This window comes from Neolamprologus multifasciatus, chromosome 3, assembly GCF_963576455.1.
Source record: "Neolamprologus multifasciatus chromosome 3, fNeoMul1.2, whole genome shotgun sequence".
Taxonomy (NCBI): Eukaryota; Metazoa; Chordata; class Actinopteri; order Cichliformes; family Cichlidae; genus Neolamprologus; species Neolamprologus multifasciatus.
Window position 1 is genome coordinate 48089654 of NC_140441.1, and position 14020 is coordinate 48103673.

The 14020-nt window shown below is 40.9% G+C and overlaps 1 protein-coding gene across 1 annotated transcript; it reads left to right on the forward strand.

Moving 5' to 3' along the window:
• The first annotated feature begins 1944 nt into the window (after window positions 1-1944).
• LOC146523755 (protein NLRC3-like) lies at window positions 1945-12439 on the forward strand. Its single transcript, XM_085153967.1, has 4 exons — window positions 1945-2091; window positions 4113-4214; window positions 10355-10527; window positions 10644-12439. Exons 1-4 carry the CDS (start codon window positions 1967-1969, stop codon window positions 12437-12439), a joined length of 2196 nt encoding a protein of 731 aa, XP_085010093.1. The 5' UTR covers window positions 1945-1966.
• The last annotated feature ends 1581 nt before the right edge of the window (window positions 12440-14020 follow it).

Here is a 14020-nt window from a genome sequence, read left to right on the forward strand (position 1 = left end):
CACAGTTACCTGAAGTGTCCATCAAACTGACCAATCACATTAGGATCCATCTTCCTTTGGGTTCCGCCCTCCTACCAGTCAAGAGTCAGGTGATTCGAGGATTCAGCTCGAGCCATTCAAAAACCCGCCCGCGAAAAGTAGAAATATTCCCGCGGTTTCCGATTTTATTTGCTTTTATAATAAATCCCATTGTCCCGCCTCCTTCCAGGAAGCACCTGTGTTTTTCGTGTTTAGTGTCCAGGTGTGGAGTGGAGCTTGTTGTTGGTGTGTGTGAAGAAACTGTAAGTTTGCTTTGTTTCCTCCTTTAACAGTTTGTCTTTAGGAACTTTACTGTTTGTTCAGCTCATGTTTGATTTCTTCACACAACAAACTGTGTGCTTGTATTTCCGGTCTCTCCATTAAAGTCAGTGTGTAATGTTTTCCTGGCTAACGTCAGCTGTCTGCAGCTTAGTTCCAGCACAAACAGCACAAATCTGCCATAGTTCACGGTCACGGACTCACAGCTGGAATATGTAAACGGAAGTTTAGAGAAGTTGCAGAAAAAAAACATTTGTTGTTGTAGGCTAAGAGTTTAAAACGGGGAGCGGCTCAATATAATAATACATTGTTCCATTATTATGTATTATGTGTTACAAAATGAGCAAAAGTGCCCTATCTTTATTCAGCTAAAACAGCCGCTGTCACAGATTAACTTGTGACGGTCAAACACAAGTTAATCTGATGTATGGTCTACTTGTTTTTCAGGAGCCGCTGCACACGAACCAGGAAATAAACACTGAATATTCCATCTGTGATATTTGTGAGGTTACCTTAAATACAGCCCTTCAGTTTTATTGCTGTTGAACAATAAAATATTAAAACTGTCGCGAGTTTGCCTGGTGATATTTTCATACATGAGGAGATCGCGAAAACTGCAAACAAATAAACGTCACCACGCCGATGCTGTTCACGGGACAGCAAGAGTAAACGATCCGGAGAATCTTGTCTTCGTTATCGTTCCCCTCGTACGTTTTATTACTCCGATTTCAGCTTTTTCGCCTCACAAAGCGTGCAGTTTACTTTGTGCACTCAAATGGAGTCGAGTCAACTAGCGCACCTCTGTGGCTAAGTGCCATAGCCTACAGTCAAACTAACTTGTTGCACACATCTGCACCTGGCTCTATGAACATATTTTAATTCCAGTTTCATGCACAATCCATTTGTACTTAATATCAGCCTAGATTGGTTTAAAAAAAAAAAAAAAAGCCAAATCATATACACAAAGTTCTAGAAGTCCACTCCTATTGTTTATGATGCTTTTAATATTTTTTCCATAACAAAGAAATGTCTTCAACAAAGATTACAAATTGATATTTGACTAGTGTTGTAGCGTCACATCCTGTTAGCACAGTCTGTCTTTTCTCAGGAAATGAATTAAATTTGAAAAGCATCTGAAATGATTGCGTATGGAGTTTGTATATAACATTTGTGTAACTGTAGCCACCTGAGACAATCATGTACTGTTTGTCAGAAACACTTGAGGCCAAAATAGATAATTGATTAGTACAGCTAGTGAGAGTTGGTAGTTATATACAGTCTGTATAAGTTTGGTTAATTTAACAAACATTTGTGGGTGACGTGGAGGAGTCTGTCACAAACATCCCAAACAGCAGGATGTTACATCCTGCAGTGTGACTGGATTTTGAGTTCAATTCTGGATTTAACAAGGAGCCAATGAAGGGAAGCTGATATAAACTGAACTGAAGAAGCTTCTCGGATGAAACGTCTTCACAAAACTTAAAGAAGCCTCTTTTCTTTCCAAGCTCCTTAGATCACATGACCTGGATAATTGAGAACCTACAGACATATTGACCTGGTTTCTAGGTTACAGGACAGGTCAGAGGTCAGCGACTGTAACTCAGTGACTTCTGTTAATGTGAACTCACTGAGTGTTTGTGGTTTACTTCTCAGACTGACTGAAGTCCACATGAAGATGATGATAGAGGAAGAGGAGGACAGAGCAGAGTCTGCAGGATCCAGCTGTCCGTCTGTGAGGAGTGACCGGTCCAAAAATCGACCTCCACTCTTCAGTGGTGAACCTGGACCAACAAGGTCAGAGAGCTGAACTCACTGAGTTAACAGAAATAATTCTGCACTGACATTATTAGTGTAGATTCTAGCTGATTTTCTGACTGTGTTTGTGAGCTGAGAGGAAATGAAAATGAATACAGTTCCTCTGACTCATTCCAGATCATCAGCTCACCTGTTTCTCAGTGCAACAACTTTGAACTTGTTGCCATGAACTTGAATTTCAGTCAAGAGTACAAACTTCTGAGGCTTGTAATGTTACCACTGAAAGGACTAGCTGGCAGTCAGACTGCACATGTCGTGTCCTTCTAATCCAAAGTCAGCTTTTAGCTGAAAACAAACACTCACACACATTTATTTCAACAGTCTTAAACTCACAGGAATTGGGTTGAATGTCATTGTACACTGTAAGACAGTATGAGAACTGCTGGACTGCACAGCTACTTAGACCACAAATGGGTCTAAGTAGCTGCAACTTCTGCAAATGGGCTGTGCAGAAGTTCGACTGCCCACCAATGTTCTCATGCTGTTAAAGAACATTTTACAATTATCTATTCTATTATACATGATTTACTGCATGATTTAGAAACAGAAACTTTCTCAGTGTCAGTGAAGAGCTGAGCAAAGACCTCAGAGGTTCAAAAAAACCATTTTATTCTATCCTAAATAGAACAAAAGAAAAACAGTCCAAAAACAAAGAGACAGAGACAGTTCTGGGGACTTTGCAGCAAGACTAGGAGAGAGAGACCAGCAGCAGAGACCAAGCAACGCAAGGAGCCACAATTAGATGAGCAAAACTATTTATGATTCTGTTCTTTCAAATGTCATATCTAACTGAGAGCTTAAAATGAAGCTCTGAAAGATGTCGTATTTTGGCACACTGTCAATTTTTCAGAAAATTAAAGGATTTTAAGTGTGAAAAATATGGTAATCAAACGCTTTGTGGGTCAGTAGTCACAGTCGTGCTGAAACACAGCTGGCATGTCTGATCCCCAGCCTGCACCACCTGCACAGCTGCTCCAGCAGCCATGTAATAACAACATGTGCATAATAGTGCAAAAGTAACATGACAAAAGTCTGTTCGGGCAGTGAATGGACTGATTCTTATATAGCACTTTTCAACTGTCCCAGATTACTCAAAGTGCTCTATACAACATGCCACATTCACCCAATCACACACTTTCTCTAAACTGAGTGTTTCCTAACTACACTCATACACATTCACGCTCACGACATGCAGACTGGAGGAGCCAGGGATCAAACCACTAGCCTTCCGATCAATAGGTGACCTTCTCTACCACCTGAGCAACAGCCAAAGATGAGTAAACCATTACTAGATTTTGGATAAAGTGTACACTCACAAACCTGTCAAACCTGCATTTGAAACATTGGTTACCATAGCAGTATAGTATTGCAACATGGCATTTGGATCTTCTAACTAAAATAGGAAAACAGGAACATAAATAGTGCCTCATTGCCAGACCTGGCCCACATCTGGTTGACATACACCCTGCCATGACACCAGTCTTTGGCCCAGATGTTGCCCTGGCCTCAGTCGGGTGGTGGGAGTGTGTGGCAGAGGTGTGGTGTCTGGCTCTGCTGCAGTGGTGGGGTGGTGCAGCTGGCTCAAGGGCCAGTGCTAGGGATGCTGAGGGCCAAGTGAAAGGGGTTTCATTAATGAATGCTTCACTTTTTATAGTGATGCTGAGGACGAGAGGAGGTGTATGTCTGCAGGGGCAGCTTGAAAACTGTCCAAAGTCCTTATGGTGCAGTCCAACTCTCTGGCTGACCTGCTTGGAGGAAAGCATCTACTGTTTGACACACTGTGTAAATAAAACTGCTGCAATTAATCGAACGCTGTGTGAGTCAATGGTGTGTCACAGCTGCTGAAGTTCCCTTTGTGCTTGAGGCAGAGCTGAAACACAAAAAGAGAGAAAGACTGCTCTCAGGAGGCCAAAAGGTCCCTGAAGGCAACTGTACAATGAATTCATCAAAGTGTTTGAAACCTGATGACTTTATTGAATAAAACATGTTTGTGTTTGCAGAGGTCAGAGGTCACTGTGTCTAGTGTCAAGCTATCTGTCTATGAGGAGTGACCGGTCCAAACATCTCCCTCCATACTTCAGTAATGAAACTGGACCAAAGAGGTAAGAGAACTGTGATGAGCTCCGTTACATGTTTGTGTTTTCCTGGTTAAATATGATGTGAAAAATCCTAAACAGAAAAGACAAAAAAAAAAAAAGTTAGACTTGGTCATTTGCTGTTTGAGGACAGTGATGCTCATATCTGTGGGGAAAGTGTGAACTGAGTGGGTTCATATTTGTCTTTAAAGAACAGAGCTGCTCTGATTCTCATGTCTTTGTGTCTGATCTGTTAAACAGTCTGAGAGGTCACAAAGAGACCCAGGGTAACGTCTAAGCAGTTCAAGCCTGGATCATACTGGGTGGTGTTAAGGAGACCTCCATCAGGATAACACTCTACAAAAGGGGTGTTCATGGCAGTGTACACTCCAAAAACACTGCCTAGAGCTCAATTTGTGAAACATGGTGGTAGAGCTTCAGCCTGTTTTGCTGTTTCTGGGTCAGAAAGGCTCACCATCATTAATGGAGCAATGAATTCTCAGTTATACCAGCAGTTTAGAAAAGTTGTACAGTATACTGACAAATTTCATTTAAAAAAAATTACTAAAAGATGTGGAAGAAAAAAAGCTTTGACAAAAATCGAAATATTTTCTGAAATAATATTTAGAAGTCTTTAGTTCTAATCTAAGAGTTGTAGTTTCAGCAGCAGAGACCAGAGCTCTGATGTGATTTTAGTGAAGCATCTCCCTGAGACTGAACTTATGAAATATTATGAAATATTTAAGCTCTATGTAGACGTCATTGAGCCTTCATCTCACAGCCAGCTGCACACAGAGAAAAGTGTTATTTGTTTAAGTCAGAGGAAAGGTTGTTGTTCAGTGTCCCCTTTACTGGGATTAGTATTGAAATGATGTTTTACTCATGAGTTTTAGATTATGGAATTAAATTGGGTGGTGTCCCAGAAACGATGTGGGCTTCATAGATAATTGGCAAACCTTCTGGAGGAAACCTGGTCTTGTTAGGAGAGACGGCATCCATCCCACTTTGAATGGAGCAGCTCTCATTTCTAGAAATATGGACAAATTTATTAACCCCCCCCCAAAAAAAAAAAAAAAAGAAAAAGAAAAAAAATATATATATATGACTATCCAGAGTTGGGACCAGGAAGCAGAGTTGCAGTCTTACACGCCTCTCTGCAGCTTCTCTCCTCCTGCTACCCCCCGAAAAAACCCATCTCCATAGAGACTGTGTCAGCTCCCAAACAAACTAAAAACAAAATAAAAACCAGCAACAAACAACTTAAACATAAAAAAAAATCACAAAGAAAGAACAATACAGTATCCACATCTGAACCAAAGAGTAAAACAGTGAAATGTGGATTATTAAATATTAGGTCTCTCTCTTCCAAGTCTCTGTTAGTACATGACTTAATAATTGATCAACAAATTGATTTACTCTGCCTACAGAAACCTGGTTGCAGCAGGATGATTATGTTAGTTTAAATGAATCAACACCCCCGAGTCATTCTAACTACCAGAAATCTCGAAGCACAGGCCGAGGCGGCGGTGTGGCAGCAATTTTTCACACCAGCCTATTAATTAATGAAAGACCAAGACAGACTTTTAATTCATTTGAAAGCCTGATGCTTAACATTATCCACCCCAGCTGTGAAACTCAGAAACCAGTCTTACTTGTTATCATCTATCGTCCACCTGGGCCTTACACAGAGTTTCTGTCTGATTTCTCAGACTTTATATCTGATTTAGTTCTGAGCTCAGATAAAATAATTATTGTGGGTGATTTTAACATCCATGTAGATGCTAAAAATGACAGCCTCAACATGGCATTTAATCTGTTATTAGACTCAATTGGTTTCTCTCAAAATGTAAAAGAACCCACCCACCACTTTAATCACACTCTAGATCTTGTTTTAACATATGGCATAGAAACTGAACATTTAACAGTGTTTCCTGAAAACCCTCTCCTGTCTGATCATTTCTTGATAACATTTACATTTACAATAATTGATTACACAGCAGTGGAGAGTAGACTTTATCACAGTAGATGTCTTTCTGAAAGCGCTGTAACTAAGTTTAAGAATATAATCCACCCACTGTTATCATCTTCAATTCCCTGTACCAACACAGAGAAGAGCAGCTATCTGAACGCTACTCCAACAGAGGTCGATTATCTTGTTAATAATTTTACCTCCTCACTACGTACAACTCTGGATACTGGAGCTCCAGTGAAAACTAAGGTCTCTAATCAGAAGTACCTGACTCCGTGGTATAATTCTCAAACACGTACCCTAAAGCAGATGACTCGTAAGCTGGAGAGGAAATGGCGTGTCACAAATTTAGAGGATCATCATTTAGCCTGGAGAAATAGTTTGTTGCTTTATAAGAAAGCCCTCCGCAAAGCCAGAACATCTTACTATTCGTCACTGATTGAAGAAAATAAGAACAACCCCAGGTTTCTCTTCAGCACTGTAGCCAGGCTGACAAAAAGTCAGAGCTCTTTTGAGCCAACCATCCCTTTAACGTTAACTAGTAATGACTTCATGAACTTCTTCACAAATAAAGTTTTTATAATTAGAGAAAAAAATTACCAATAATCATTCCACAGATCTAATATTATCTACTGTTACTCTTAGTACCATTGATGTTAAGTTAGACTCTTTTTCTCCAATTGATCATTCTGAGTTAACTTCAATAATTACTTCCTCCAAACCATCAACGAGTCTTTTAGACCCCATTCCTACAAGACTGCTCAAAGAAGTCTTGCCATTAATTAATGCTTCAATCTTAAATATGATCAACCTATCTCTAATAATCGGCTATGTACCACAGGCCTTCAAGCTGGCTGTAGTTAAACCTGTACTAAAAAAACCAGATTAATTTCCAGATTATTTTATTCTATTTAACTTAATGTATATAATTTGCTAATTTATTGCACATTATGTCTTTTTTATATATCTACTTACGTACATACTGTACTTACTTTCCTCTCTATTTTGCACAGACGAGGAGCATATCAGGTCCCATTTGTGACATACATAGTTATACAAGTATAACACGCTTCACTGTGTGTTATACTTGTATAACTATGTACGTCACAAATAAAAGGATCTTGAATCTTGAAACTCTTCACACACTGAGGTCAATTATGGAGTTCCACAGGGTTCAGTGCTAGGACCAATTCTATTTACACCATACATGCTTCCATTAGGCAGCATCATTAGAAGACATAGCATACATTTTCACTGCTATGCAGATGACACCCAGCTCTATCTGTCCATGAAGCCAGATAACACACACCAATGAGTTAAACTGCAGGAATGTCTTAAAGACATAAAGACCTGGATGGCCGCTAACTTTCTGCTCCTTAATTCAGATAAAACTGAGGTTATTGTACTCGGCGCTGAAAAGCTTAGAAATATGGTATCTAACCAGATTCTTACTCTGGATGGCATTACCTTGGCCTCCAGTAACACTGTGAGGAACCTTGGAGTCATTTTTGACCAGGACATGTCCTTCAACGCACATATTAAACAAATATGTAAGACTGCTTTCTTCCATTTGTGCAACATCTCTAAAATTTGAATTATCCTGTCTCTTAGTGACGCTGAAAAACTAGTTCATGCATTTATTACTTCCAGGCTGGACGACTGTAATTCATCATTATCAGGATGTTCTAAAAACTCCCTGAAAAGCCTTCAGTTAATCCAAAATGATGCAGTAAGAGTCCTGACAGGGACTAGAAAGAGAGAGCAGATTTCTCCTGTTTTGGCTTCCTTTCATTTGCTTCCTGTTAAATCCAGAATTGAATTCAAAATCCTGCTCCTCACATACAAGGTCTTAAATAATCAGGCCCCATCTTATCTTAATGACCTTGTAGTACCATATCAGCCTATTAGAGCACTTCGCTCTCACACTGCAGGCTTACTTGTTGTTCCTAGAGTATTTAAAAGTAGAATGGGAGGGAGAGCCTTCAGTTTTCAGGCCCCTCTTCTGTGGAACCAGTTTCCAGTTTGGATTCAGGAGACAGACACTATCTCTACTTTTAAGATTAGGCTTCAAACTTTCCTTTTTGCTAAAGCATATAGTTATGGCTGGACCAGGTGACCCTGAATCCTCCCTTAGTTATGCTGCAATAGACGTAGGCTGCTGAGGGATTCCCATGATGCACTGAGTTTTTCCTTTCCAGTCACCTTTCTCACTAACTATGTGTTAACAGACCTCTCTGCATTGAATCATATCTGTTATTAATCTCTGTCTCTCTTCCACGGCATGTCTTTATCCTGTTATCCTTTTCTCACCCCAACTGGTCGCAGCAGGTGGCCCCGCCCCTCCCTCAGCCTGGTTCTGCCGGGGGTTTCTTCCTGTTAAAAGGAAGTTTTTCCTTCCCACTGTCGCCAAAGTGCTTGCTCATAGGGGGTCATATGATTGTTGGGTTTTTGAGGCGACTGTTGTGATATATAAATAAAACTGAATTAAACTGAAATGACCTTGTAGTCCTTCCATGTTTATGTAGGCAGTACAGATAGGATAAAGATAATGAGAATAGAAGAACACACACACAAACACACACACAGAAATGAATAAATATCTAAATGGGTACTACTGGAGTCAGTGTGGACATAGAGGCTAGTCACCAGGAGAACCAGGGACGGGAGAGAAGGTGATTTGTTAACGTTCATTTTGATTGTCTCCTACCTCTCCCCCTTCTTTGTAATTGTTAGATTTGACGTTAGAACCAGTGTGCAGTGAAGGTTGTGCAAAGTGTGTATTCATCTTTTAAATTTGGATATTTTTAGCAACAGTCAGTAGAATAGAATAGAATTCAACTTGTCATATCACATGTCAAATGTCACATGTCACTAGTACAAGGCAACAAGGCTTTAGCCATAATATAGATATATTACAAAATATATATATTAACAACAATATAGATTACAGAAATAGGTCTGCTAGGTAGGTAGGTACAAAATATGGGTCTATTATGGGTATGTTACACAGTATGAAGGTATGTCATGAATAGGGATGGGTACCGGTATCCGGTGCCATCATGGCACCGGTTCTGACATAAACGGTAGTAACCAGACCGAAAAGCAGCGCGCATTTCGGTGCTTTATTTCGGTGCTTTTTTTTTCCTGAGCTGTGATACACTTTCTTCTTCCTTACATTTCTATTGGCGGTTGGCAAACAACTGAAAGGTGCATTACCGCCACCAACTGGTATGGAATGATACACTTTAGATTCTAGCCAATCATTTTACGTTTCGAGGATAGTAGGCGGGTCCAGGTACGTACGTTCTTTTAGAGCAGAGCTACAGATTAAAAATGCCCAAGGTGAAGCGGTCAAAAGTCTGGCTGTACTTCACAGCAAAAGATGCAAACTCAGCAGCCTGCAACAAGTGCTTTAAGCTGATACTGTCAAAGGAGGTCACACTTTAAATCCGATGAACCTAGCCCTGCCAGTGTAGCAGAAATGATGATGGCAGCAGCAGCCGTTCTTCTCTGCGTGAGTAGCTTAATGTTGTTCGTGTGTAATTTACGTTGAGTAAGCTAACCGCGTTATTAAATTAATGCATGTAACGTGAACTAGCAAACACCATCATAGCTACATGCGGCTGTCTTCTTGTTTGATGGCAGATACTCCCTTCACCCTGGCCAAAAAGGCTAAAATGACCGAAGAAAAAGTGGAAAACAGCTAAACATGAGAGGTTTTTGGACAAAGTTTGTGTTTTTTCCATTGTTTAAGCTGCTTCCAGCCCAGAGTGATACCATATATGCCCTATACCTGCAGAAAAGACTAACATTGTTATCTTTTTACAAAAAAAACAGCTGAACATGAGAGGTTTTTGGACCAATTTTGTGTTTTCCATTCTTTAAGCACCGGTTTGGGCACCGTTTAAGCACCGGCACCGTTTCAAAAGTACCGGTTTGGCACCGGTATCGGATAAAACCTAAACGATACCCATCCCTAGTCATGAATATGCTATAACTAAGTATGTACAGGTTGTAGTGGGTGTACAAGCTATGAACAGGATAAAAATATGAAAACTATACAGAAATATAAAATAGGAACTATGTAAGTTATAAAAAGTTGTAAACAGTTCTGGAATTATAATTATCGTATTGTACAGAATGATTGTCTACACAGAATTCAGTAAATAATGTTAGTCATAAAGAAATGTGTTCACAGAGAGAGGAAGAGGAAGAGGAGTGGTGTTTGTGAGGAGGAGCAGCTGTCCTGCTGTGCTTTGTGTCACTGGGACCAGTCTGCTTCATCAGGAGACTCATCCTGTCCCCGGTGTGGAGAAAGATCCAGAACCAAAGCTGGACTGCAGACAGCCAGTCAGAGCAGCTGTGTACAAAGTAAGACTGAACATCTGTCTGCTGATGGACTCATTTCTGAAAACTGGACTTCTTGTGTTGTTCAGACATTGAAGAGTTTTCTTTTTCTTGAGTCTCATTGTTTTTCTTTCTTTCAGCAGATGTTGGTCTGCAGGAGGTTTTAGATGAACATAAGATCAGTCTGAGGAGGAGATGTGAACGTGTGACTGAAGGAAGTGATGAAACAGGAAGTAGAACCCTCCTCAACAGGATCTACACTGAGCTCTACATCACAGAGGGGCAGAGTGAAGAGGTTCATACCCAACATGAGGTGAGGCAGCTAGAGACAGCTTCCAAGATGGACGCCCTCCATGACGCTCCAATCAGGTGCCAGGACATCTTTAAAGCCTTACCTGACCAACAGAGACCCATCAGAGTGGTTCTGACCAACGGCGTGGCTGGTGTTGGAAAAACCTTCTCAGTGCAGAAGTTCACTCTGGACTGGGCAGAGGGCTTGGAGAACCAACATGTCAGTGTGGTGGTTCTGCTTTCATTCAGGGAGCTGAACCTGATCAGAGATGAGCAGTACAGTCTTCTGGAGCTGCTCCATGTTTTCCATCCAACATTACAGAAGGTCACAGCAGAGAAGCTGGCTGTCTCTCAGCTTTTGTTCATCTTTGACGGCCTGGATGAAAGCAGACTTTCATTGGATTTCACCAACAGGAAGCTGCTGTCTGATGTCACACAGAAGTCATCAGTCAGCCAGCTGCTAACAAACCTCATCCAGGGGAATCTGCTTCCCTCGGCTCTCGTCTGGATAACTTCCCGACCTGCAGCAGCCAATCAGATCCCTCCTACATGTGTTGACAGGCTAACAGAAGTACGAGGCTTCACTGACGCCCAGAAGGAGGAGTACTTCAGGAGGAGATTCAGTGATGAAGAGCTGTCCAGCAGAATCATCTCCCACATGAAGACATCCAGGAGCCTCTACATCATGTGTAGTATCCCAGTCTTCTGCTGGATCACTGCTACAGTTCTGGAGCACATGTTGACTACAGAGCAGAGAGGAGAGCTGCCCAAGACCCTTACTGACATGTACTCACACTTCCTGCTGGTTCAGACAAAGAGCAAGAAGAACAAGTACCATGAGGGACATGAGACGAGTCCACAGGAGCTGATGGAGGCTGACAGGGAAGTTCTTCTGAAGCTGGGGAGGCTGGCGTTTGAACATCTGGAGAAAGGAAACATCATGTTCTACCAAGAAGACCTGGAGCAGTGTGGTCTGGATGTGACAGAGGCCTCGGTGTACTCAGGAGTTTGTACAGAGATCTTCAAAAGAGAGTGTGTGATCTTCCAGAAACCAGTCTACTGCTTTGTTCATCTGAGCATTCAGGAGTTTCTGGCTGCTGTCTACATGTTCTGCTGCTTCACCAACAGGAAGACTCATGTGGTGGAGGACTTCCTGGGGAACGATTATAATGAGTCCTCTCTGAATGTTTTCCTCAGCAGAGTCATGCAGAAATCCCTCCAGAGTAAAAATGGCCACCTGGACCTGTTTGTTCGCTTCCTTCATGACCTCTGTCTGGAGTCCAACCAGAGACTCTTAGGACGTCTGCTGGGTCAGACAGAGATCAGTCCAGAAATCATCCAGAGAGCTATCAACAACCTGAAGAAGATGAACAGTGATAAAATCTCTCCTGACAGAAGCATCAACATCTTCCACTGTCTGATGGAGATGAACGACCTCTCAGTACATCAGGAGATCCAAGAGTTCCTGAAGTCAGAGAACAGATCAGAGAAGAAACTCTCTGAGATCCAGTGCTCAGCTCTGGCCTTCATGCTGCAGATGTCAGAGGAGGTTCTGGATGAGTTGGACCTAAAGAAGTACAACACATCATGGCAGGGACGACTGAGACTGATTCCAGCTGTGAGGAACTGCAGAAAGGGTCGGTGAGTCCAGATGCGATTATTAACCCTTTAAAGCCGGTTGGAGCGTGCCCGCTCCGTTTTGCGTAACTATTTTTAAATCCTGGTAGCACTGCAACCACGTAAGCTAGCGCAATAATTCTTTTTGCATATGAAACCGGAGGAGTTGTACTTACATCTTATGCCATCAGCTTGTCCTATGTCACGGTTTCCTTCCACATATGGCTTTGCAAAAATTGCATAAAAAGCACTTGCAGCAACAAAAACATAATATTCCAGAAACATGCTTTGCCGATCCGATCAGCTGTTTGTAACACTTCCTACGTCCATCAGCGTGAACTATCGCATGTCCGCCATGACCTGCCCGAAACCGGAAGTGACGTCATTTTGCGGAAATGTAATTTTTTATCATCAGGGCCTTATGAGCCTATACTTGTGTTTTTAAAAGTTATGTTTGACTTTATGACTTTCTGTGTCGTTTCTGGGATGCTTAGGACTCATATTGCACTGCTGGAAATAGTTTATTTTGATGCATATGCTGTTTTTTTTGCAAATTTGCATTATAAGCAATAATATTTATTTTTGTTTTTCCTGCAGTATATGAAAATTGGTGTATTTCAAAAATAAAACTATGAAGACACTTAAAATAAATTTCCTGTGGTGGGAAACTAGTTTGTGCAACAGTTTTGAGGGATAAGCCTCTTAAATTTCTATAACTAGAAATATATGTTAAAAAAACAAAACGATTTTCAATTATTTTGTAGTTTATTGGACTTTTTTGCAATTTATGTAGTTACTATGGACTTAATGCATACATATTATTAAAACTTGGGCTATAATGGTTTTATTGATGTATATCAACTTGAAATGCTCTCAAAAATGGCACTACAACATGTAAAAATATAATATAAGCTCTGGTGGACTTGGTTCTATGGTATGTCTTAAAGGGTTGACATCTTTAATTAGTGTAGATTAGTAGTTTTGTTCTTCAGATATACACAGTACTAAACGACTCTCATTAGTTTGAGTTTCTCAGTTAAAATTATATTTTGTGTTGATCAGGAAATGTGTGTGTGCACTTAGCATGATCCTGCATTGGTACGCTGTGTGTTGTAGACTCACATCTACATGTAGTACCTCTGTTGTTTCATTAGGGGGCAGTATTTTAAATATGATGCTGCTGTTGCTGGTCATTCGGGTGCTATTGTTAGAGAGAAGACAGAAATACGAATCTATGAAAAGCTTCTTTGTAGTGAAGTGAACTCTAATGTTAAAAACTGTGACAAATATCCAGAGCAGTCACCGTCTGAGCTTCTCATCTGACTACAGACAGAACTACAGACACAGAGTTTAGTGGCATAAACATGATGAGTGAGCATGAAGGTGCTGAGGTAGACTTTGGATTTGGAATCATAAAGATGATAAAAATCATAAGACAAACTGATCCATGTCAGTTTATAACAATATTCAAAGTGAATACAGGCTGCTGCTGGACACAGACAGGTAACATCATTTTGACTTGCTGTCACCTGGATCTGGACTCATAAACACTGAAGCCCAGAACAGGAATACAAATCTTTTTTCTGCCAACTAGTGACACACCAGCAGA